We start from the raw sequence: 22,238 nt of genomic DNA, 5'->3' as shown, positions 1-22,238 counted from the left end.
CCCTAACAGAGGGGGTACCACACAAAGACTGAAGACCGCACAGGACTCTATATTTTATTTTACATTAGTAGTAATGTAGAGTAACATATCATTTTGTAACAACTTGTTCAAAACCACAGGATTGATTGAATAACCGTAAGTAGAAAAGACATCAGTCTTCTTTCAACAATAAAATTTAACATGTCTCTACTTGTTTTGCCTCTTAGTTAGGAGAGGGGAAAATTAATAACACTTCAGAAGTCTGCAAGATAGAGACTTCCTCTCTCCTACCAGTAGTCTCCATGGCTGAAGTTTCAAATGACAGGTAACCCAGTTCTCATATTTTGTATTGTTTTACTCACACAAGGTAAACTCTGCTAAATTTTGTAGGCAGGACACAGTAACAGTCATATATTTGATAAATTGTGTCTCTATTGAATGCGCATGACTCTTGTAGTTGTCAGTAAGAACTATATGTTATGTACAAGACAGATGAAGCTCTTTGGGAGTAAGGGTAACCGTGAATAATATACTCTCCACATCTGGTTTAAAAATTTTTTACACTCAGTTTTTATACAGTAGCACATTTCAAAAGCAATTGCAGAATCAAACAGATGCCAATTGGTGCAATCTTTTCATTAATTTCCATATACTCTAAAAAATATTTCAGTTCTATGGATACTAAAAGGTATCTTGTAATATACTAAACAGTATCTTGTAATAACTTATGAAGTCCTAAACTAAATTAGAAGCAGAGAGGTATAAAAGTTAGTAGGAAAAGAATCCTGAATATAAAAAAAAATACCTGAACATTTGGCACATTAAGAAAAGATCATTTTCCATTCATTAAACTGCTTAACAGCAAATTTGCTGTCACTCAAGACATATAGCTATACAAGAAGAAATTTATACTTACCTGAACTAGAATTCTTGGCCTCTGAGGGGATGGAAAGGGAACTTTATGCATGAAATGGGAAATATGTCTAAAAGGAAGAGAAAATACTGATTTAATAGAAACTATAGGCTTAAACTACTTTGCCTCAAGACAAAATTGCTGCAGTGATTACATAAAAATGGTGCATACTTATTCAGAAGACAAAGTAAAGGAACAGCCCCAAAACCCTACAGGAGATAATGTAGTCTCCAGGCCCTGTTTTTCTAGTAGCAGCAAACAAAATGGTAGACTAGATTATCGTTCAGACTGCAGGCTTGCTCTGCAAGGTTGACAAATGACAAAGAATCTTTTTATAAAATTTTTAAAGTAGAAATAGTGAAGTTTCACTGTCACAATGCTGTTTTACAATCATTCTTCAGAGACTGACTGGCAGTAGCACTATAGCTCAGACACTATCAACTGAAGTTACTTGCAAAAATATTCATAGATGAGTAGAATCTGGGAGAGGCATTTTGTTAATTTATTTTCTGCACATGCCTATCTTCAAATGCAAAATGATACATAAGATTATTGATCAAAAAATGGGAGAATCAGGTTTTTCTATGTAGTACAAACCCACAAATATAAATGCTTTAGAAATCAAAACTTGTCCAACTTTTACTTTTATGAACTGCTTGAACAAATAAATACTCCAAAAGCCTTTGTGGTAGTTCTACATAAGACACATTTTCATTTGAAAAGAAACTATATTCAGTCAGTATAAAGTCAGTAAGCAATAAGAAATCTGCCTAGTCCATATGCCACAGCGCACACTATTTTCTGCAACTCTTACTATTATTAGCACACATTTCCATCAACAAACTTTTGAAGAATTTCACAAATAAGCATTAAGATTTATACAGAAGACTCATATAACACACTTCTGATTTACAGCTATTTCATACGTACATTTCAATGTAGCAGCACATTATGACATGAGATACAGATATATATATATATATATAAAAAAAATACTGTGTTTTCAGTTTTGCATGCCTTTACTAAACTTAACCTTAGGCTGCAGGTCTACAAACACATAAGTGGCATCAGTCAGAACTACTGACAAAAGAAGCAGTCTTGTCCCCCTGCCACTGGCCTCCCTTGATTCAGCATCAGTGTCCGTGCATGAGAACAGGAAAGGAATCACGTTGACAACCGATCTGGGGTTTTGTCTTAAAAATGAATAAATAAATAAATCAGTGCATGATGATAGTGGCAGAAATATGAAAGCAAGCAGCAACTATTAAGGGAAAGATCTGCTGCTTGCAGAAGCAGGGCTGACTGAAAGTGTTCCAACCATGGTCTTATTTCAAGGCATGTGTGCATGTTTGCAACAGGGCTTGTGGGTCTGAGATAATGGTTAATAATTCTACTTTCTGGTAATGGTAAGAGAAATTATTTAAATAAATTTTATTCTATTCTAAATGGCCATTGAAATAGCTGAAGAAACAAGAACACACCCTACATTAACTTTGTGTAAAGCAGTATAGCAACACCAAAATTATCTACAGTGGATCAACTTGTCATTCTCCAATTCCAAGAAATCAGAATAAACAAAAAATTGCATAAAAATAAATAAAAAAAATCAATAAAGCATTTACTTCTTATTCTATTCATTTCTGAGAAATTCACAAAAATGACCATCAGTTTTTAAGAAACATTCACCATTTCATTATTGGAAGTTTACACTGATAATTTCTTAAAAAATGTAGTAGATATGGAGTAGAAAAATAAGCTGATAAGTTATCATAAAAAATGCTTAATCTTCAATATAAACTTTTGAGACTTTTACTTTAAAGTTCAATAAAAAGCATGATAGTATCATATAAAAAAGCAAATACTGACTTTGAAATCTGATGTATTAGCAGGTTTCTGTTAGTTAAATATTAAATGGTATTTCACATCTGTTAGAGATATCAATCGCTGCTTGTATATGAGGATTTATTTTACATTTTGAAATGGAGCTTACTCTTTGTCTCAAACAAATTAGATTATTCATCAGAAGTAGTGCAAGATTACTAGTATAACATAATTCAAACTGAATTTGCTTTATCTCTCGCTACACAGTAAAGAAGCATTTGGAAACAAAATGCAAAACTAAACATATTCTCCCAACTTTTTCTTATGTAGTACTGTAAGAGAGGGTATATAATCCTGTTACTAATCATCATTCTTAAGAGTTTAAAGCTATTAAAAAAATTTTTTTTGAGTTATCTTTGCAAGCACTTAGTTCACAACTATAAAAAAAAAAATCTAGGCTTTTTCAGAAAGTACATAAAAACAGATACATTTGCCAAACAGAGAGAAGTGCCTGATCAAGTGTAATCATTGCATTAAATATCAAATGCCTAAAAGCAAAAGGATATTGTAGGAAAGTTGCAAGTAACAAAGCATTCGCAACAACTGAAGTGACTATCAAGAGTTCTTTGAAATTACTTACTTCTCAATGGGTAGAACATGTGGACCAGAAATGGAGTAACGATATAGAAAGGTAAGAAACTTCTTGAAAGCATCAAAGAAAGGCCAGTGAGAGAGCAGGCAGATACATTTGTTTGTCTGAACTGTTCTGCATGCATCTGACTTGCCCTCGACACCAGCTGCTAATCCTAGTTGAGATTTTTGTTTCTCAGTCAGATTCTCTTCAGGATACAGCTCATAAAACTGAATAGCAGCACCATATACCTGGAAAAAAAAATAGTTTAAAGTGAATACAGTGGCCTAAATCTTCAAAGTAACCTAACAAACCCCAAACCAGCAAGGAAATCAAGTCTATGTTATTGACTAGAAAGCTAAATTAATGCATCATCTTTTTCAGTAACATTCTTATAGCTGTGAAAATCCAGACAATCTATTATTTATTTAAAATTCTTAAAGCCATAAGAGTAATTTAAGAAATAATTTAAATGAGACAGAAAAATAATGATTATACAGAGTAGAACTACAGTCAATTGCTTCTAGAATTGCCTTTTAAGCTATTTTAGGATTCCTTTGTAGGCAACTCAAAGCAGTATTCCTCCGAAATTGTATGAACTTTATAGGACAAGTATATGCTTGCAAAGCTATTTACATGTTCGTTAAAAAAAAAAATCCTGACTACATGTACATACAAGTATACTACATTTTTCTTTTTTAAAGCTCTGTAATTTCACAGAGCTAACAAGATAGGAAAGCAAAGGAGGACGAGTTTGTACAATCAACAGCCCAGCAGTGAAATAAATGCAAGTCACCTTTCACTTTAATAGTCTTTCAATGCAGCCAAAATGAATATATTCATGTTTGGCTACAAACATACCCACTATCATTGTTCCAAACAGATATGCAACCAATTTCTTTTGTTGTTTAATTCACTTTATGCATGATAAATATCTGTGTCTTTGTAAAGCTTTTAGATACCTTTTCTGCAGAAGCTCCAGTTAGTACAAATGTAGAAAAAACTGGCAGGGGATATTTACTGTTAGATGGCCAACATTCAATTGTTGCACCCATAGGCAGACAAAAGAGAGGCACAGATTCTGGTAATGGGAATGACTCATAATCTTCTTCTGGATATCTGCATATTAAACCTATAAAGGCAAGTTGTAAATAAGCAGTTACGGAAGTAATAGCGGAAGCCAATTTGTATCAACTCATTCCATAAAAGCACACCCATAAAAAATGTATATGGGCATATACTCATTTCAGGAGATCAGTAAAGAAAAATTGTAAATCATCATGCCGAAAGTACATCCGGAAAGGGGTAGCATGCTCCCTAATGTCCAAAGGGAAACCACTGGCTTAGAATCCCAGCACTCAATTCTTAATTCCTACTCTAGAACCTATTCATAACTATTTTCTCTTTTTCTGTTCACAGGCTATGTGCATCATAGTTATTATTATATTAGTTCACATTCATCACTAGTATGATTAAAAATTTAAAATTTAGTAAAAAAACCATTAATCTGAAAAATTGAGAAATAAGACTGATGCTTTTATCATGACATGAATCAGTTTTGCCAACGAAAAATTTCCAGAAAAATGTGATAATGGAAACGTTTGATCCAACATATTTTCTGGAGATCTATAGAACTGAACCAATTAATTATGCTGATCCAACTCAGTTGAAGAGTCAGCTTATGTGGTATCAGACTAATGTTTTAGACAATTTTAAACATAGTCATAGAGCACAAAGTTCTGAAGTAAAGGCTCTTAATATATAACTCTTCAATTACATTGGCAGTAAGAAAGGATATATTGCTACAAACATACAATCTAGGGGACTGCAAATTTGGGGGGGGTGGGGGGGGGGAATGTATGCAGTGAAAGTGAGCAGCAGATGTTGGACCAGATGATCTCCAGAGGTCACTTCCAACCTCAGCTACTCTGTGATTCTATGAAATATTAGTAAACAGTATGAACTGATAATCAAAAAGGATGGTCTTTCAAGCAGCAAGAATTTGTGCAAATTACTACCAGAGGTGGCATTTTTAATTTTTATTTGTTTACAAACTTACTAGGCACCTTTCAGCCACAGCTGAACAACTGTTGTTTACAGAAAGCAGCTGTCCCAGAAGAATACAAGTGCACTAAAATTTAAGTCTGATTCATACTCATGATTTACACTCAAATGAAACCAAGGGTTTTAAAAGCCCATGTTTCATCAGATCCACAGTGAATCCACTCCTGTCTGATAAACAAAACAATAAAAATGATACACAATCCAAAAATACTTTAGAGAGCTTAATCCCCTGTTTAATGCACTGAAGAAGTCCACAGTATTATTTGAAATGTTTCTTAAAGTGATCACAAAAATATATTGAATAATTTCCATGGTAAAGTATTTTCTTCACTACATAAATACATCCATGACAGTCAGTTACCAGTAGTAACAACAAGGGTGGGAGACATACAGGCTTGTAGAAACCTACCAAAAAAAGCAACTGAGCTTTCAATTACAGGCAAATTAAGATAAAGAGTCATGACAATTCTAAGGCTTACTCTAGGACAGTATTTTAAGAGGGATCTTCAGGGGAAGATTGATTTTTAGATAATGTCAGGACAGTGTCTGTGTTCAAATAATTCTAATGTACATTACAAATAAGCTTGCACATCTTTAACTGAAGATTAAAAAAGCTAAATGGTAGTTACATACCAGCTTTATATGATATGGTGTTGGTTTTTGCCACAGACTTTTTATAACATAAATATACTGCTGAGCCCCACTGTAAAACAAAAGTAATTACTGGATTACTTGACAAAGTATAATAGAAGGATGTAACAAAAGAGATTTGGAAAAAAAATTTCTTTATCTGCAAAAATATTGTAACATACATACAAAGATGTGGAACATTAAGTTGCAGGAATTGGGGTCTGATACAGTATCCTTTCTGACAGTGGCCACAAACAGCTAACTGAAAGAAAAGTCCTAATGTTTGCTTTGCAATAGCCAATCCACGGTAGGCCTCAGTCTGACCTCTAAGACTGAATTTGTTTATAGACCAAAGCACAAGATCTATAAATTCTTCTCCAAAAAATCTGCTAAAATAACTTTAGAACTCCAAGTACAACTGTTATCCATATTTACATTTAAATCTTTTTACATCTTGTTAAACTTCTGGCTTACACAGACACACACCTCCTAATAATTCCCTTTTCTGTGCCAGTATTTTTATTTTAATCATGCTAATCTTGAAGCCTAATTGATCTTCTGTGAAGCATTTCAGCATTATGTCATAGTTTTGCAACTTCTAAACAACAATTTCCTTTCTGGTATTGATAACATTTTTGTAAGTTCTCAATTCCTGGACATGCAAATAAAGAAAACAGGAAGGTCCCAGAATGGAAAAGAAGTGTACCCTCCTAAGGGCACACACATAGCTTTTAGGGATGGAAGAAAGATACAATAATTTACATGAGACAGTACTCTTATATCCCAATCAATATAGGGATTGGTAGAACTGAAAAATCTATTTATTAATATCCACAGGTATTTATTCAAGTACATAAAAAGAAGTATAGAAACATTTCCAGGGTATCTTTCATATGATACCTTGTTGCATATGCAGTCAGCATCCTCTTTAGTATGTCTGCTTTAGAGGATCCTACAAAAACCAGGATACAAGGCTGCAGAGTCAACAAGGAGATATCTAAAAATTAAGTTTTTCAAAACAAATTACTGTGATGCCTGTGTATTTTACTGGATTTTTTAGTTTTACAGCCATATTAATCCATGCCCATTAATTACAGTCAGTGGTATTTCAACATCGCTTAAATGCAACTTTCTTCTGAGAAAGAGTCTGTAAAACTACTGAGGGGACTATGACACCTCTTATAAAAGAATGCTATAGATAATGGAGGAGTTTAAAACAAAATAAAAAACAATTCTTAGGTACAGAATTCTCATGTCAGTAGTAAAATCAATATCAGAAATAACTGCATCAGTAAAACACTAATTATATACAGAGTGACATAAGAAGTTCTACATAAGAGGTTCTGAGGACTAATCCAAAGCTGCTGAAGTCAGCATTTCTAGGCCAATACTAAAACAACTGTCCAAGCAGGAACAAAGCAACGTAATCCTCCAACTCTTCCATAACTTGATTTATCTTTAGAAAGTAATTATCAAAGTTATTCAACAGGCACTCTCAGATTGTCATAAATCACAAATATTACATCACTAAATATCAAGTGTTCAAAATCCAGATTGTGAATCTTACCATGCTATTATTAAGATTCTTGTCAACTTTGCAGAATGTATGTGGAGGGGTTTCTCCTTTACTTGGTATGATGATACATATATCTGTAACAGCCAACGTGTTCTGTGTCATGTTTTCAGATGCTCTTCGGTAAGTGACATACACCCTTTGTGATGAGGCACTCCCACTAATATTAGCAGCTCGACCATACGGAGTAGTTTGAATTATTTCACAACCTTGTTTCACTCTCTCTTTCCCATCATATAATACTCTAGTTAAAAATGAAAGGAACAAAAGTCAAAAGGCACTTTAAAAAAAATCATTCTGAATACTAATCCAAAATTATAACTGAATAGTACTATTTCAACCACTGCTGTTGTCTAATTTCTGATCAAAACATACTTTTACTGAAAAGTTCAGGTCACATTATATCAAATTGTATTACAACATAAAAGCTCTATGATGAAACTAGGCTGACTTTCCTCATGTATAATTGCTCTTTAACATTCTGTTTGCTGCAAAATAGTATTCCTTTCAATTCTATTAAAGATTCATCGCCCAACCCCAAGAACATTATACAACTCACTTCTCATTTCACTCTGTCTGAAATAGTTTATACACCTTATCCCACCCAAAATTGGGAGTAAGTTACACTGAAAATTATTATAAATTGCTTTGAAATCTCAACGTGCAAAGGGTAACAATTTAAATTTCAATCAGCATGCATTTTGCCTACAGTATGGCATTACCTATACACAGGTCAACAACAGTCTTTCTGCTGAGTTTTCAGTATATGGAAAATGGGTATAAAGCTGGCTTATTGGAATATTTGCTCATTAATCACATAGAACTGCCAAAATCACCTGCAGTAACAAAAAAAGCACTCACCCCAAATCAGTAAGCGGGGGCTTATCCCTTCCTCTACGATAACAAAGGTATATTTGTGGTCCTACAAGACTCCCATTATTGAGATCTGCAGAGAGCCCTGACTGAGTAACATCTATGCATTTATATCCTCGAGGAACTTCCTCCCCCAGAGATTTAATAATTACTGTTACATCTGTAATAGGTTCTTTCGGTTTAGCAATTTTATGGCAAGCATCATTAAAGTGGATTTCTTCCTCTAGTGGTTTTGAAGTATCTGTTAATCCTGCGACAACAAAGTAGTCAGCAACACGAGCCCCTTTGTCTTCCATCTTCCATTACAAGATGTCGTATCTGGTAAGAAAGAAATACACACTAACATTTTTAGAAGAAATTATAAAATATATCAGAAATAATCAAATAATATTGTTAAAATACAAGTTTGCAACAATATAAATGAAAACAAAACAGGAGAACACAAAAAAAAATAGTAAAACCCATTATCAGATCATGCAACTTCTTTGTAACTTTTTCTAATTACCTTCTTGACTCATTTGAAATTCTGAGCCATGATCATTACAGTTACATGTTAATCTTGGCTTTATCATGTAAAGAACAGAAGAGCCAAGCAGCTTCCTTTTGTTCACTTACACACCATAGTAGCTGAACCAACAGCAACAATGACATCAAAATACTGCGCAAAGTTTTGCAAATAACTCATTATTTAAAGCTCACCGCTGAGCTTTAAATAATGTATGAGTTCTTACATATTTAGCATATAGACTATTACTCTACTCTGTTTACAACAGCAGTAGATTTGGGGTATGATCTACAATTCATTTACTTCCCAAATATTAAATGCATGCAAAGGCTGTCTTGATTACTCTAAGGATACAACTATAGCATCTGAAACCATCTCATGCTATGGACTTTTACTCCAAGCTCCAGCCTTGGTATTTGATGTATTTTTGCATGCTAGGAGTTAGTGCCAATTTCGTAACGTTTTGGGATTCTGATCCTTGATATACAACCAAGTCAAAGCCAGCTTTTATATAACATTTAAACCAAGTCACCTTTAATGGTCTGTAGGCCACTGTAAAATAAAAACACTCAAGCCCACATGAAATTTTTCATAATAGGAGAGCCAAATTGTATTGGGAAACCACATCTTTCCTTCCTAGAATATATTGATACTGAATTCTTTACATATCATCTTTTTGTAGAGTGTTTACACATCATCTTTTTGTAGAGTGTTTTGCAGAGTTTTATTGCAGGAGAAACTGCAGCAATAGAGCAGTTCCAAGAGCCTGCTAATATTCAATAGCTTAGTAAGTGTAGAGTTCAAAATATAATTTAAATGGTTGGTAGAAGACTTAAATTTCATGTTGCCTTTACTTTGCACAGTATTTTCTACCAATGCTGTAAAATAACTTTAGCCTGTGCTGAAATTCAATCTGTATGATGAAGAGATGGCCTGAAATCAATGCAGTGTGTTACCTATCAGGAGATTTAGCTCCCCCTTTACCAGATGTACTCTTGTACATCATTGGGAAGCCAGTTAAAGTCAATGTCTTATTCGATAGCCGAAATTTGCAAATAAAAAAATGCTTTCAGACAAGATGTTCTGCTCTTTATCACAGAACTTGGGGAAATGTTACTTCTATAGGTCACCTAAAATACGCTGGAACCTTGCTAAAGTAGTTTCAAAAACTCTACTGCCATTAAGTTCCACAATTTTTAAACCAGACAAGCTATTCAAATTTCCTTCTTGCTGAATTAATTTTGAGTGAAAAGTTTTATTGCAGGAGAAACTGCAGCAACAGAGCAGTTCCAAGAGCCTTCTAATATTCAATAGCTTAGTAAGCGTAGAGTTCAAAATACAATTTAAATGGTTGGTAGAAGACTTGAATTTCATGTTGCTTATTTTGGCCACTTTATTTCCCTTTATTTTCTACTCCAGATGGTAAGTATTAAGTCTAATCAAACTTTATACTATCACACTTTTTGGATTTTACCAACAAATATTCGTTAAAAGCAGCAAAATAAATTCAGACATCTCCTACTGGAAATTACGGTAATTATGTCCAAGGTCAATACTGTGCCTCTAATCTAATTTTTCCAAGCTGACCTCAGATTTCTACCACCTGTCCCTGCTCAGGAAAGGGAAATGACAACCTGAATCTGATCACCACTATCAACTCTAACAATCAGTGTAAGAAATAATTCCCTCCTTCTTCCCCTTTACTATTTTGTAGCTTGTCTGTATTTTGGTGGAGTAACTTGACTAGCTTAAAAGCTGCAAGAAAATTGAGAACCTTTTTTTATTTTAAGGTTATTTCCATTATTGAAGAAAAACAATAGTAAAAAAAACAAGCTATCTGAAATTTTCTTGCTTATTAAACATGTGGAAAGAAATATGAAGCACTTTATTGTTTTCTAGTAATCTCATGTTCTATAGTCAGCTTATAGCAGTATAACAGTTTGTAAATAATCATTTAGACTTTTCTGAGAAAAGACAGGACATAAGCTTAGTTTGGTAGCTAAGTTAAATTGAATTCAGCTGTTTCAAAGATATTCAGAATATGATATTCAGCTAGTAGTATGAGAATAGTGATTACAAATTCAAACTTTCCCTTGAGTAATATATCCAAAGACATACAAATTCAACCATGGCACATGCATATTATTTAACTGTACAGTGTACAGCAAAACCAGAATAGTCTAGCTACAAATACATAAAGAAAAGTTTAATAAAGCACCTTTGAACTCTAACTAAATAGTAATATTTAAGCTAATGCAATTAAATTCTAAATATTTTATAACATAACAATTTTCTGTAGAAAACTTACCTATGCCATATTGACTTTCAACCATCTCAAAAACAGTTCTCGGAACAGATCTCTAACAACTCACAGTCACTCCAAACCAATGAATAAACTCTTGCAGATTTTTTTAAAGCTACAAATACATTGCACAGGCATCTGTTCTTACTAAGTTAAAAAGATGTATCAGAGCTTTAGTTGCTTTTAAAAAGTTGCATCATTTGCGTATACACCAAGAAATGTAGAAAAGCCAAACACTCCTCTCTCCTAGCAGGGAGGAAGGGAGGGAGGGAGGGAATTGGCTAAGGAAGTTACCAACAAGGCAATTTAAGCTCAATGCTTACCCCATCACAAGTTCTGGCAAAAGAAGTTTTCCGTTAAATAAAAAGGAAAAGGAAAAAAAGAGTGAGCAAGAGCATGCGCATGCTGGCGCACTGGAAGTTGCAACTCCTACTGCTGCATATACCAAAGAGGCTGCTGTAACCACAGGCTCGCTATAAAGCGGCAGACAGCAACACAAATCTGAACTTCACCTTGAAAATTCAGAGTTAGAAAGTGTCCAACCTTTTTGAGTGAATATATCACTTTTCATTCAAATAGTATTCGAGTAGAATACATTTCAACTTCTCCCCTACTATATAACCAGAAATGTTTAGCATACCCCACATGTGCAAGCAGCAACAGTTCCGATGCTTCCCGGAAGTACAGTTCACTCTGCAAACACTATACTTTTTCCAAGGAAAAAATACTAACAATTCATACAACCTGCAGTTAGCCATAGGCCTTCACAGAGATAACATGCAAGTGGGCTCCAGACCAGAAGAACTGCTCTGGCAGTGAGAGCTTCTTTCCAGAAGCCAGCTTTCCCAGACAGCTGAAAGGGCCTTACTTTTACACTTGCTGCACGTGCAAGATTTACACCACTCTGCAAAAGATGGCAGTTAAGGACCAGGCAAGCCCATCAGAACGTTCTTCACCAGCTCACCTCTGACACACAGAAACAAATTATCTCCCTTTCTCCATTCCCATTCCTTCCTACATTTTCCTTTAAGGATATTGAACAGCTTATTAATTAGAGTTCTCTGTTAAGATCCACACTACAGCTATCTAAAGCTGGAGATGTTTTAGTTCGTTAACCTGATTCCAAAGCAGTGTTCTGTTTGTAAACCAGGAACGAACATCTCCTAGGGTAGGTCGGAAACTTAAGCAGGGCACTGGAATACACCTTTTCAAAAAGGGTTTAAAATTTCATTAAACACTAATGAAGTCCCCAAAAGCATTCATCATGCATCATACTCCAAAAACTTTCTTCCTCCAACCATACACAAAGTAGATGAGTGACAGACAAATCAGTGACCAGTCATTTAATTTGGCAGTAAAGTTCTAACAGCCCCAATACTTCAAATAGCCTTAGTGGGACTGACTGATCCAGTTAATTTCATTTTGCTCTTGCATGATTAGCCTCAACATTGCTGCGTATAGGCAGAATAATTCAAGATAATACTGCAGCACATGAATGAGGCTATCTCAGCCATGACATTGCACAAATCATGACAGCTCAACCATCTAGGAAGTCTGCAAATAGTTGCAATTACTTGGGAAAAAAGCTTCACCACTTCCCTGTGCATTCAAATTGCCTGTCAGATCTGGAAGATAAGCCATTTCTTCCTGTATTTTCTTCATAGCAAGTGAACAATCCTGGAAGCAACTAAAATAAAAGCACCTCAAACATTACAGCAATTCTCTCAAAATCAGAACAGAAGTCTGTTAAAAAACTCTTTCAATTTCTTCCCTACCTTCTCATCAGGGCATTTCTTCTACACTTCACTCCTCTTGCTGCTAGCCAGGCCTTGACAAAGAGACTTCTTGTTAAAGTTTCATTCCCTACAGACATAATAAAAAACCAAAAATTAAACAGAATGCAATTTTGTTGAAACTTATTACACACTCTAATGCACCAGTCACATTGAATGAGCATTGCGATTTGCTTTAAGAGGCATTTGCTAAGATAAGATTGCATGTCACCTAACTATTAAAAATGTATATGAAACCATGTTTTAACTTAAAAACAAAATATTTAAGTCTTGTGCTATATTGACATTTCAGAATTGTCAAATAATACATTTAATGCTTTAAAATAAACAATCAAAATAAACAGAACAATGTTTATCTGAGCTAGCCAAATGACTTGAACTCTTCCACTATTTTCTGATGACAACGTAAATACTTTCCACATTGGTTCAGAGAAGATGTTAGCCAGCTATGGAAGTGCCTCTTTGTTTAGCCCAATAACCTTTCAAAGTCTATTTTAAAACACCTACTACTCTTTGCACTATTCTGATATTTGAGCAGATCCTTCTCACTCAACTATCAACAATATACACCTACTCTTATCATCTAGCCACCTTAATTCCCCTGCCTTCCTACTATACTTAGACTCTTCTTGCCATTTACTGTCACAATAAACAATTTTTCTTCAGATATGATACACTTAGCTTTTTATCTCACTATTTTCCTCAATTACAACTTCCACTTTTAAATATCAGTATGATTACAGCTAACTTGATCTTGTGCTTTCCGTTGAGGCATGTACATGCCTCTGAAGCACAGGCTTTCCACCATGATTCAGAAGAGTACTTCACAAGCAACACTCAGTCTTTTGCCAAGAACTACTCACAGTTAGCATCAGTAAGGCTGTAGTCAAAAAACTCCCAAAACCCAACCAACCAACCAAAAAAAACAGAGGAAAAAAAATTGTCTGAAATGAGCCCTCCACTTGCCAAGTTCTGAAGTACATCTTTAGAAGATCAGTGTCAGAAAAGACACATTAGGAACTGAAAGGGTTTTTGCTTCCATTCCTGAAGTTAAAATTTTTGAGAAAAAAAGCACCATAGTAATTATCAGAAATATGTTTTGGGGAACACAAAGTTCAAGGTTTTATTCAAAATTTCAAAATACAAGGTAACTTATTTCATATCATGTAAAAGCAATCAACATTTTTACATTGATGCTTCTACAGCACAGAGTGCAGGATGATAACCCAGACAGTGAATTCAACCCTTGGTTAAGTCTTACTAATTGATAGCACCAACTCTCTAGTACCTGGCTTGTAAACACTTTTAAACAAGACTACAAAATGGGAAAGCATGCAACAAAAGCACTACATATTTCATCCGGTAACCTTCAGATCTGTAACATAAAGCGTCCAAGAGAAGAACGTGGAATCTCATTTCATGTATCACCTGCAAGCTTCCAGGACACTTGCAAGTCTAATAAATAAGCAGCATCAAACATGAGTAATTTCCCTGAAGACACTTAAAAATGCATTATCTAGCCAAATACCTTGAAAATCAATGAGAAAAGTTAAGGGTCAGGGGTGGAGGGATAAAGAGGGGAAAAAAAAACAAAAAACAAAAAAACAACATTTAAGCATTACAAGGAACACAGTAAATACTGCTGCCAGCATACTTGTGGCTATGTCTTACTGTATTTCAGCCTTTGCAATTAGGAGGGCTTGCCTTCCCCACAACTGGATGTAGATGATTACTTGATAGATGGGGGACAACAAACTAATTGTAAATACAGAAGATCTACTCCTTCACTTTGAAAAATATATCATCACTCCCATACAGCAGGCACTTTATATATATATATAATGTAGAACACTACTTTCTTTTCTTCAGATTTCCTGCTAATACAGTTTAACAAGCAACAGTAGCTGGGAAAAAAAGTCACTAATAAATAGAGTTCAAGTGATCACTGGCACTACCTTTTAGAGACTATCACATACATCTGCACTCAGTAAGGATAGACAATACAGGAATTAACAAGAAGCCACTAGCTTCCACTGAGCTCCCTTCAATTCGGTGATGTATCAGTAGCAGCACTACTAAGAAAAATACTGGTATATGAAAAAAAACATTGTTCGGCTGCTACATTGCTAGACCAGAATTGCTGTTAAATTTTTGTAGGCCTGTTCACAACTTCATACCAACTCATAGTCAATACACTAATTAAAACAGCAGTGGAGACAATCAGGAGAGCTGCAGAAAACTTGGCACCAACGGGTCTCTAAGAGGTGCCTGGGAAACAGAAAAGTGCTGGGTAAGAGCTCAGGGAACAGAACACAGGACAATGAGTTTGGGAGCGGCAAATAGGAACGAAGGCCAAAAACTGAAGGATAGGCAGATTTGTTCAGCAGGGCCTAGGACAAATCAAAATCAGGGTTAAACTGAGAGGCTAATCAAGATTCAGTGGGATTGCTGCAGTGAATCAACAAGAATTGGCCATCTAGAATATCAAAGCTGAAAGGAGGAAGCAGCAGAAGCAGAATAACTTGACAGAGAGGAAGCAGGAAGGAAGAGGTTTCATGCCAAGGGAGAGATCAGGCATTTTGCATGTCTTCCATACGTTCCACAATCACCCACCAATTCATCCGCTCTTCAACGCTCTCACTAAAAGGGTTGACTGAGAGTCTGCCACTGCTTAGTGCTCATTACAGTTGCACCACAGCAAAATTCCATGACATTCAACCTTATCTACAGAAATTCAAAAAGTGATGCTCAAGTATCCCATGAGATGCACGACACACAAATCTTAACAAGGCTGGTTTTAAAACTTCAATTTTTTTCATTTTAAATTACAGCATTCATGGCCAGAAATGACAACTTAAGAAAGAAAGTTTCTGAAGTACAACTATGTTTGTAAGGAAGGATGTAGAAATTAATATATAGCAAAGGAGGGGGAGGAAAGCCAAGGTAAATACTACAAAACGTAAATATTACTCCATCCAAAACACAGTTCAAGAGGGCAGCCTGTCTTTTTTTTTTTTTTTTTTTTTAAACACATTATATTATTCAACAACTTTTTACAGGAAAAGTCCCCCAAACTGAATGTTCTCTTTTCCCTGGCACAATAAGCTTCAAAACGCAAAGCTCTCACTGAAATTGTCAGCATGCATTGAAAGATTGTCAGAAAAGTTTTCACTCAGCCATGTTTGGGCATGCATGCTGCTTTCAGGTTAGTTGCACAACCTTCCTCTACCTAAATTACAAAACTGAACTCATGGTAGTGGGGTTCTTTCAAATTTTTTACTGCATTTTAACATCTAGTTTAATCAGTACTTAGAACACTTGACATCTTTTCTGACTCTGGCCAGGAAAAAACATCACGACAGGTAGGAAAACTGGACCCAGTCATGCTGCAAATCAAAGGCACTGAGCAGATGACATGTATAGTCCTGCAGCTGCAGGGCAGTAACTGCCCTTGGCAGACGTTCTGCACCACACTGGAAAGGTTTAACGGGGTGATAATGCAGACTAATTTGCCTCTCATCTAGTATGTCCAGTTAGCAAAACTGTCACTTTCTACTCCATGGAAAGTATTAATGAGAACATACTTGAATCTCCAGCAGCATAAGTTTATCTGTCCAGCAACATACATTGCTGTGACACAGCTTTCTAGCTAGGTTAGGTATCAAAGTAGTTTAAAACAACATTAAAGTTGTGTTTCCCCCTGATAACCTTAGTAAGTTCACTTATGTGCAATGATATCCTGATGTAACTACATCACTTCAGGAACCCAAAGCTAGCTCAAAATATTTTTCTATAATATAAAACAGACATCCTTCCCCATCTTTTGGGCCAGAGCTATTATATAATTATGCCCTTTAAAGAAAGGCTGAAGTGTATCAAGTCAGAGAGAGTCATTGTACATGCTAAATATTAAGAGAGGAGTACTCAGAGAAGGGTTTGCCCCTAGTGCTCCATAGAATGAATTCTTCATTGTCCTGAATAGGAGACCAGCGTACAAAACAACTACAAAGTCACACAATTTGTTAGAAAATTGCTCCTTCACTGACAGTGCTCTGCTAAGAAAAGAAGCAGTGCTTCGCTCCTTTATTGATTTAATGGACAGTGCTCTGCTAAGTTTTTTTTTTTTTTTTTTTTTTTTTACTTACAGGAGCTGGACAGGATTGGTTCTTTCATTGTAATTTTACAGTCAAAAATATTATGCAGGCAAACGTGCTGACATATGGAAGCTACCAAAGCTAGACCAGATCCTGATGTCAGTTGTACAACTGTAAATTCAGAATCGCTCTTAAGTCAACAAATTTCTTCTGAAGCTCAAGATATAACCAAAAGTCAGTCTGGCCTACAGCCCCCTTCTGTTTGGATAATGCTTGCACAAAGAAGAAGAGGTTTCTCTGGGGACTTTTTCATTTGCACAGATGCATTTGCATAGATGCACATGTAATTTATTCAACTCATTTACTGTTTTTTCACCTTTATTTCAGAAAGTTAAAAATAAATATGAATTTAATGTTTACTAATCAAGTTATTAATTATTTTTCCTGACCTCTCCCCCCAAAAAGAAATCAAAACAAATTTTAAAGTGCAGTTAAATAGCGAGGATATAATTGTCTAACTTACTCTTTACACTTCACCTTGCTCTTCACTTCCTATTTTTACATGTTACAATTCCTTTTTTTTTCCACCCCTTCCCCACATGACTGCCTACTTAAATTTCATCTATCTCAGTCGCTACACTAACCCTCTAACCAATGCTTGAAAGGACACTTTGAAAGGTGAATAACTTAACTTGCCTTTTAAGAGTAGGAACAAAACTTTCTGAAACCTTTGTTTCTACTTCTCCTTCATGATTTCCTCTGACTATCATTTCTGGCTCTTTAGGGAACCACCAATGACTACTTCTGCACCACAGACTGCTATAGATTAAACCTTTCTGCACCACTCCCTCACATGGCCTTCACTGTACGTTTTTAGTTTTACTGTATAGACCGTGGGGGAACTTTACAAGCGCACATATATCAGCAGAGCATCTTTAGATGAGGCATAGTTGAAGCCTGAAATGAAGCACTCCAGAAAACATTCATTATGTAACATAGCAAAAAAAAAGTGCATCTGCTTTAAGTAATTACTTAGTAAACATCATTGGTAAGAATATCATTTTCAATAGTTGAACAGTTGAGAAACTGAACAGCAGTGATCCATTTACTGTTTAGACATTTATCTCCTACCTGTTAGCTATCCTCAATTAAAGCAAAGTATAACTGCTTCAGCAAATCCTTGCATTTAGTATGGCACAAAATTTGTATTATCATTTATGCCCACAGTAGCAAACATTATTTATACATAGAATAGATGCGTAAGGGAACAGAGGCAGGGCCTCTGTTTCTGCGTTCTTGTCCAAGACCACCCAGCAAGGCTCTGGCAGAAAGATGAGGGAAGAGTGTAACTCAGCTTTCTAAACCACACCACCACCCTTACTTTTCGTGCAAGCACAACCTAACTTTTCTTCAAAGGTAATATAGTTCTTTGGGGGGCAGGGGGTGAGGGGAAAAGGATATTTGTTTTGAGATAGTCAGCATTAAGAAAAATATACTTAAGTATCAGTATATCGGAGAGAATTCTGATTGAGACACTTTAATAAACATGAGAATGAGACTGGAAATATACCAATCCACATTACAAAACATGATGCAATTTAAGACATTTAACCAAATAATAATAATTAAGATATGAAAACTGCTTCTATTTCTTTCCCCTCCAATTAAGTAGTGCAATAGTTCTTTCCAGGAAACTTCAGAACAAACATCTTAAATCCACAGGTCAGGATGTGTCATGACCTGAGCTAACAGTACTCTCTTTGTCGGACTGTAAGATACTTTGAAATCACCAATAACTAAAACATGATGTTTGAACAAGGTTACATCAACTCTTTTTTGTTAAATCCAATACAAGTTGTGCAACATTTTAGCCTCAGACTTTTTGGTCATGTTGACAACATATTTAAAAATTAAAGTCAGAGTTGAGGAAAGGACAATGAACAAAAAAAAAAAAAAATTCTGCAAGTCTTCATTTCAGCAGTTAGTTAAGATTCAGAAGTTTTGACTAATTATCATACTAGTCGCTTTCCACAGTGTGCTGCTGTGACTTTAACCACGACTGCAACTGTTCCTACAGCCACTGTTACGAAAAGCATTTCAACCTACTATGACTTGCAAAACTAATTCCAATTCAATTGCTAAGTGCAAAGGAAATGGAAAAGGAACATTGAACATTTAAGTGACACTGCAAACTTCTTTTTCTAATTTTAAAACCTCAAGATTAACAAATGCCGTTATCGTTATTCAGCTTGGTCTAGATAGTCTTCTCTATTGCAGATTCACAAAACAGGTTTTCTATCACACCTTACAGCAGGGATTTACATCAAGATGAATAAATCTTTCAATGCAAAATGCTGCAGATTAAGAATTTCCAGATCTGTTTCCGAACAGTGGTGCCCCACAATTCCTTTGTTAAGGGTGACACAGAGCAGTAGTATTAGATATCTTCCTGACAGAACTTCATTTTCTTCTGTGTAGTTAACAGAACATCAACAAGGGCTCTACATTCAACCTCATTACCTTCCCTTTCAAGCACGTATCTTAAATACAACTTGGTTATTTATGTAATTCCTAATGTTTGCACCTCATCAGCTATGCTCATGTGAGCCCTACATTACAGGTGAGGTTCTGTTAATTTAGTATTTATGCCTGTGCTAATTAATAGTTGATTCTGGCTATATAACTACAAAATTGCTAATAGTGCTATTGACATACGTAGAAATTCCATTAAGTTCCATGCAGCTGTAACATTCAAATAAGAGCAAGCTGTCTGCAAGAAATGTGAAACTGCAACCCTGCTGCTAAAGCAAGTATGAAGACTCAAGTGTATAAATATTCTTACAACTGGAAAACTATTTCTAATAAGCCCATGTTTTACAAAGGGGTCATACTACCTATACTGCCTTTTAGCTTACTACTTGCAGAACCAGATCTTATCCTCTGTGGTAGCTTTTAGCGATTTCGGTATTTGGAAGAGATTTTTGGGTAAAGCATGCTTTGAAGGAGGAGAAGCTGCTCACAAACTTGAGGAATAAATCTCATCCAACTGGACCTTAATGTTTCTAGTTTAAGTAAAATACTGTACTTTGTAGGAACTCCCTAGGCTATGGAAAAAGCTTAATTTTCCTTGTTCTTTCTCTATATTTTGTATTGTTCCATGCAGCTGATCCCTTTCCCCCCAAAACCAACCACAAAGACTTTAATGTTGTATTTTTGATAATAAAAGAGATTTAATGCAAGTTATGACAACCTCCAAAAGAAACAAACTGCATTTACTAGAGATGTAGTTCTACTTTAATGTGCATTTTAAGTAAGACTACAGATTCCCCAATCCCCTACAACAGGATCAAGTTTCACCAATACTCTAGACACATAAAATCTTAAAAAAGGAGAAAGGGAGACTCTTAAAGCAAGACTTGTATGTTTGATACACACACCAGAAATAATCCATTTACTCCCCCCTGGCCTTCCCTGGCTAAGGCTAACTCTATTAGTTCTTCTTAAACCACTGCAGATATTTGCCAAGATTAAATATTTGTGCTTAATCATTCAGAAAGTTAAAGATTATGCACTGTAATGTAACGCTTTTTACAGAAATCTCTAGTTGAGCAACAGCTCAAGAAAAAAATGAGAGTAATGAAGTAAAAAGCTGTCCAAAACACTATGCTTTCACTCAGTTAATGCAAAAATTAAGCTTCAGAACTAAGTGCCAAGCCAAGTCCTCATTTCTAGCACACAGACACAGCTTATTTTTAAGCCAACGGTCAGAGATTACCCCAAGCTCACAACCAGAGCTGGGAAGTCATTAAATATCATCACACCCCGGCCAACAAGCTGCGCGGACATCGCGGCGGGAACGGCAATAAAAACGTCAGGGCCACTTCTCACCGCCAGCCCCGCCGCGGCCAAGGGGCGAGTCCGCGGCAAAACGGCGCGCACGCGGCTGGCGGGGGCGCAACGCCCCGCTTCGGGGGGCGCAACGCCCCGCTTCGGGCGCGCAACGCCCCGCTTCGGGCGCTCGGCCCTCAACAAGTTCCTCCGCCAGCGGCCGCCCGGCGCCGCCGCGCGAACATGGCCGGGCGGCAGGCAGCGCTCCGCGCCGCGCCGCCGCCAGCCCCAGGCCCCGGCGCCCGGTGGCGGGGCGGCCGCGGGGGGGGGGGGGTGGGGGGGGGGCTACGCGGGACCGCGAGAAAGTTTGTGCCCGCCGCGGCCTCGCGACGGAAAGTTACCGCTTCCCCCGCCCCCGCCGCTGCCGCCGCGGCGCAGGGAAGGGGGCGGCGAGGGCCTCGCCTCGCCTCGCCTCGCCCGCCGCCGGGCGGCAGGGAGCCCAGGGCAGGCGGGAGCCCCTCGGGCTCGCGACAGCGCCCGTATCGCGGCGGCGCTCCGCGATATCCGCTAGCAACGACCTTCCCCTTCCTCATCCCCCCCCGCCGCCGCCGCCGCCGTGACAGCCCGGCGCGCTCCCCCGCCGCCCTCGCTCACCTCAGGCGGGGGCCGCGCTCCCCGCGGCCAGGGGAACGGCCGCCGGCGCCGCCTCCTCCTACCCCCGGCGCCGCTAGGGCGAGGGGGGCGGCGGCGGGAGGGGAAAGGGCAGCGCGCTGCGTGCCCGCGCCCTTATCGCATCCTAACGGAGCGCGACTCGCCTCGCCGCCGCGGCCGCCTCCCCGCCGTGTGGGCGTCTCAGGCGGGATCCCCCCTCCCCTGCGCGCCGCCTCCTCCCGCCGCCATCTTGGCCGTCACGGGGGGAGGCGGGCGCCGACTCGTGACCAGGGCGCGCGCGTTACCCGCCACGCGCCGACTAACGGCCGCCCGCGCCCCCCCCCCCCCGGCGGCTCCGCCATTAACCGTGACAGGGGAGCAGCGTCGGCGATCCCCCCCTCCAGTTCCCCTCCCTTCATTACAGCTGAAAACCCAACGTACCGACCGTCCCGCTGCTCCGCCTCTCCCTCTCAGGTAGCACCTTTCATTTAACCCGAAATTAATTCTCCCGGCCCAGAGGCAGCCTCTAGGCCTTTCGCTCACCTGCGGTGCCGAAGTCAACAGGCCCCGGAGTGCGCGTC

General features: G+C 37.6%; 1 protein-coding gene across 4 annotated transcripts in view; it reads right to left on the bottom strand.

Moving 5' to 3' along the window:
• The window catches only part of DENND4A (DENN domain containing 4A), a 57,444-nt gene extending 35,551 nt beyond the window's left edge, over nt 1-21,893 (bottom strand). The window contains exons 1-8 of one of the 4 annotated variants that reach the window (XM_062584116.1): nt 21,661-21,893; nt 13,067-13,154; nt 8,473-8,802; nt 7,606-7,855; nt 6,042-6,111; nt 4,307-4,476; nt 3,354-3,595; nt 896-962 (exon numbers count right to left, since the gene is read on the bottom strand). In XM_062584116.1, coding sequence (XP_062440100.1) covers nt 896-962; nt 3,354-3,595; nt 4,307-4,476; nt 6,042-6,111; nt 7,606-7,855; nt 8,473-8,780 — 1,107 coding nt within the window. In that variant the 5' untranslated portion in view covers nt 8,781-8,802; nt 13,067-13,154; nt 21,661-21,893. Of the gene's footprint in view, nt 1-895; nt 963-3,353; nt 3,596-4,306; nt 4,477-6,041; nt 6,112-7,605; nt 7,856-8,472; nt 8,803-13,066; nt 13,155-21,660 lie in introns of those variants that run through there. The other 3 variants (XM_062584114.1, XM_062584115.1, XM_062584117.1) reach the window with 3 other exon arrangements.
• Between the last annotated feature and the right edge of the window lie 345 nt (nt 21,894-22,238).

This window comes from Rhea pennata, chromosome 10 (assembly GCF_028389875.1).
Source record: "Rhea pennata isolate bPtePen1 chromosome 10, bPtePen1.pri, whole genome shotgun sequence".
NCBI lineage: Eukaryota > Metazoa > Chordata > Aves > Rheiformes > Rheidae > Rhea > Rhea pennata.
This window is presented reverse-complemented; position numbering and strand designations above follow the sequence as displayed.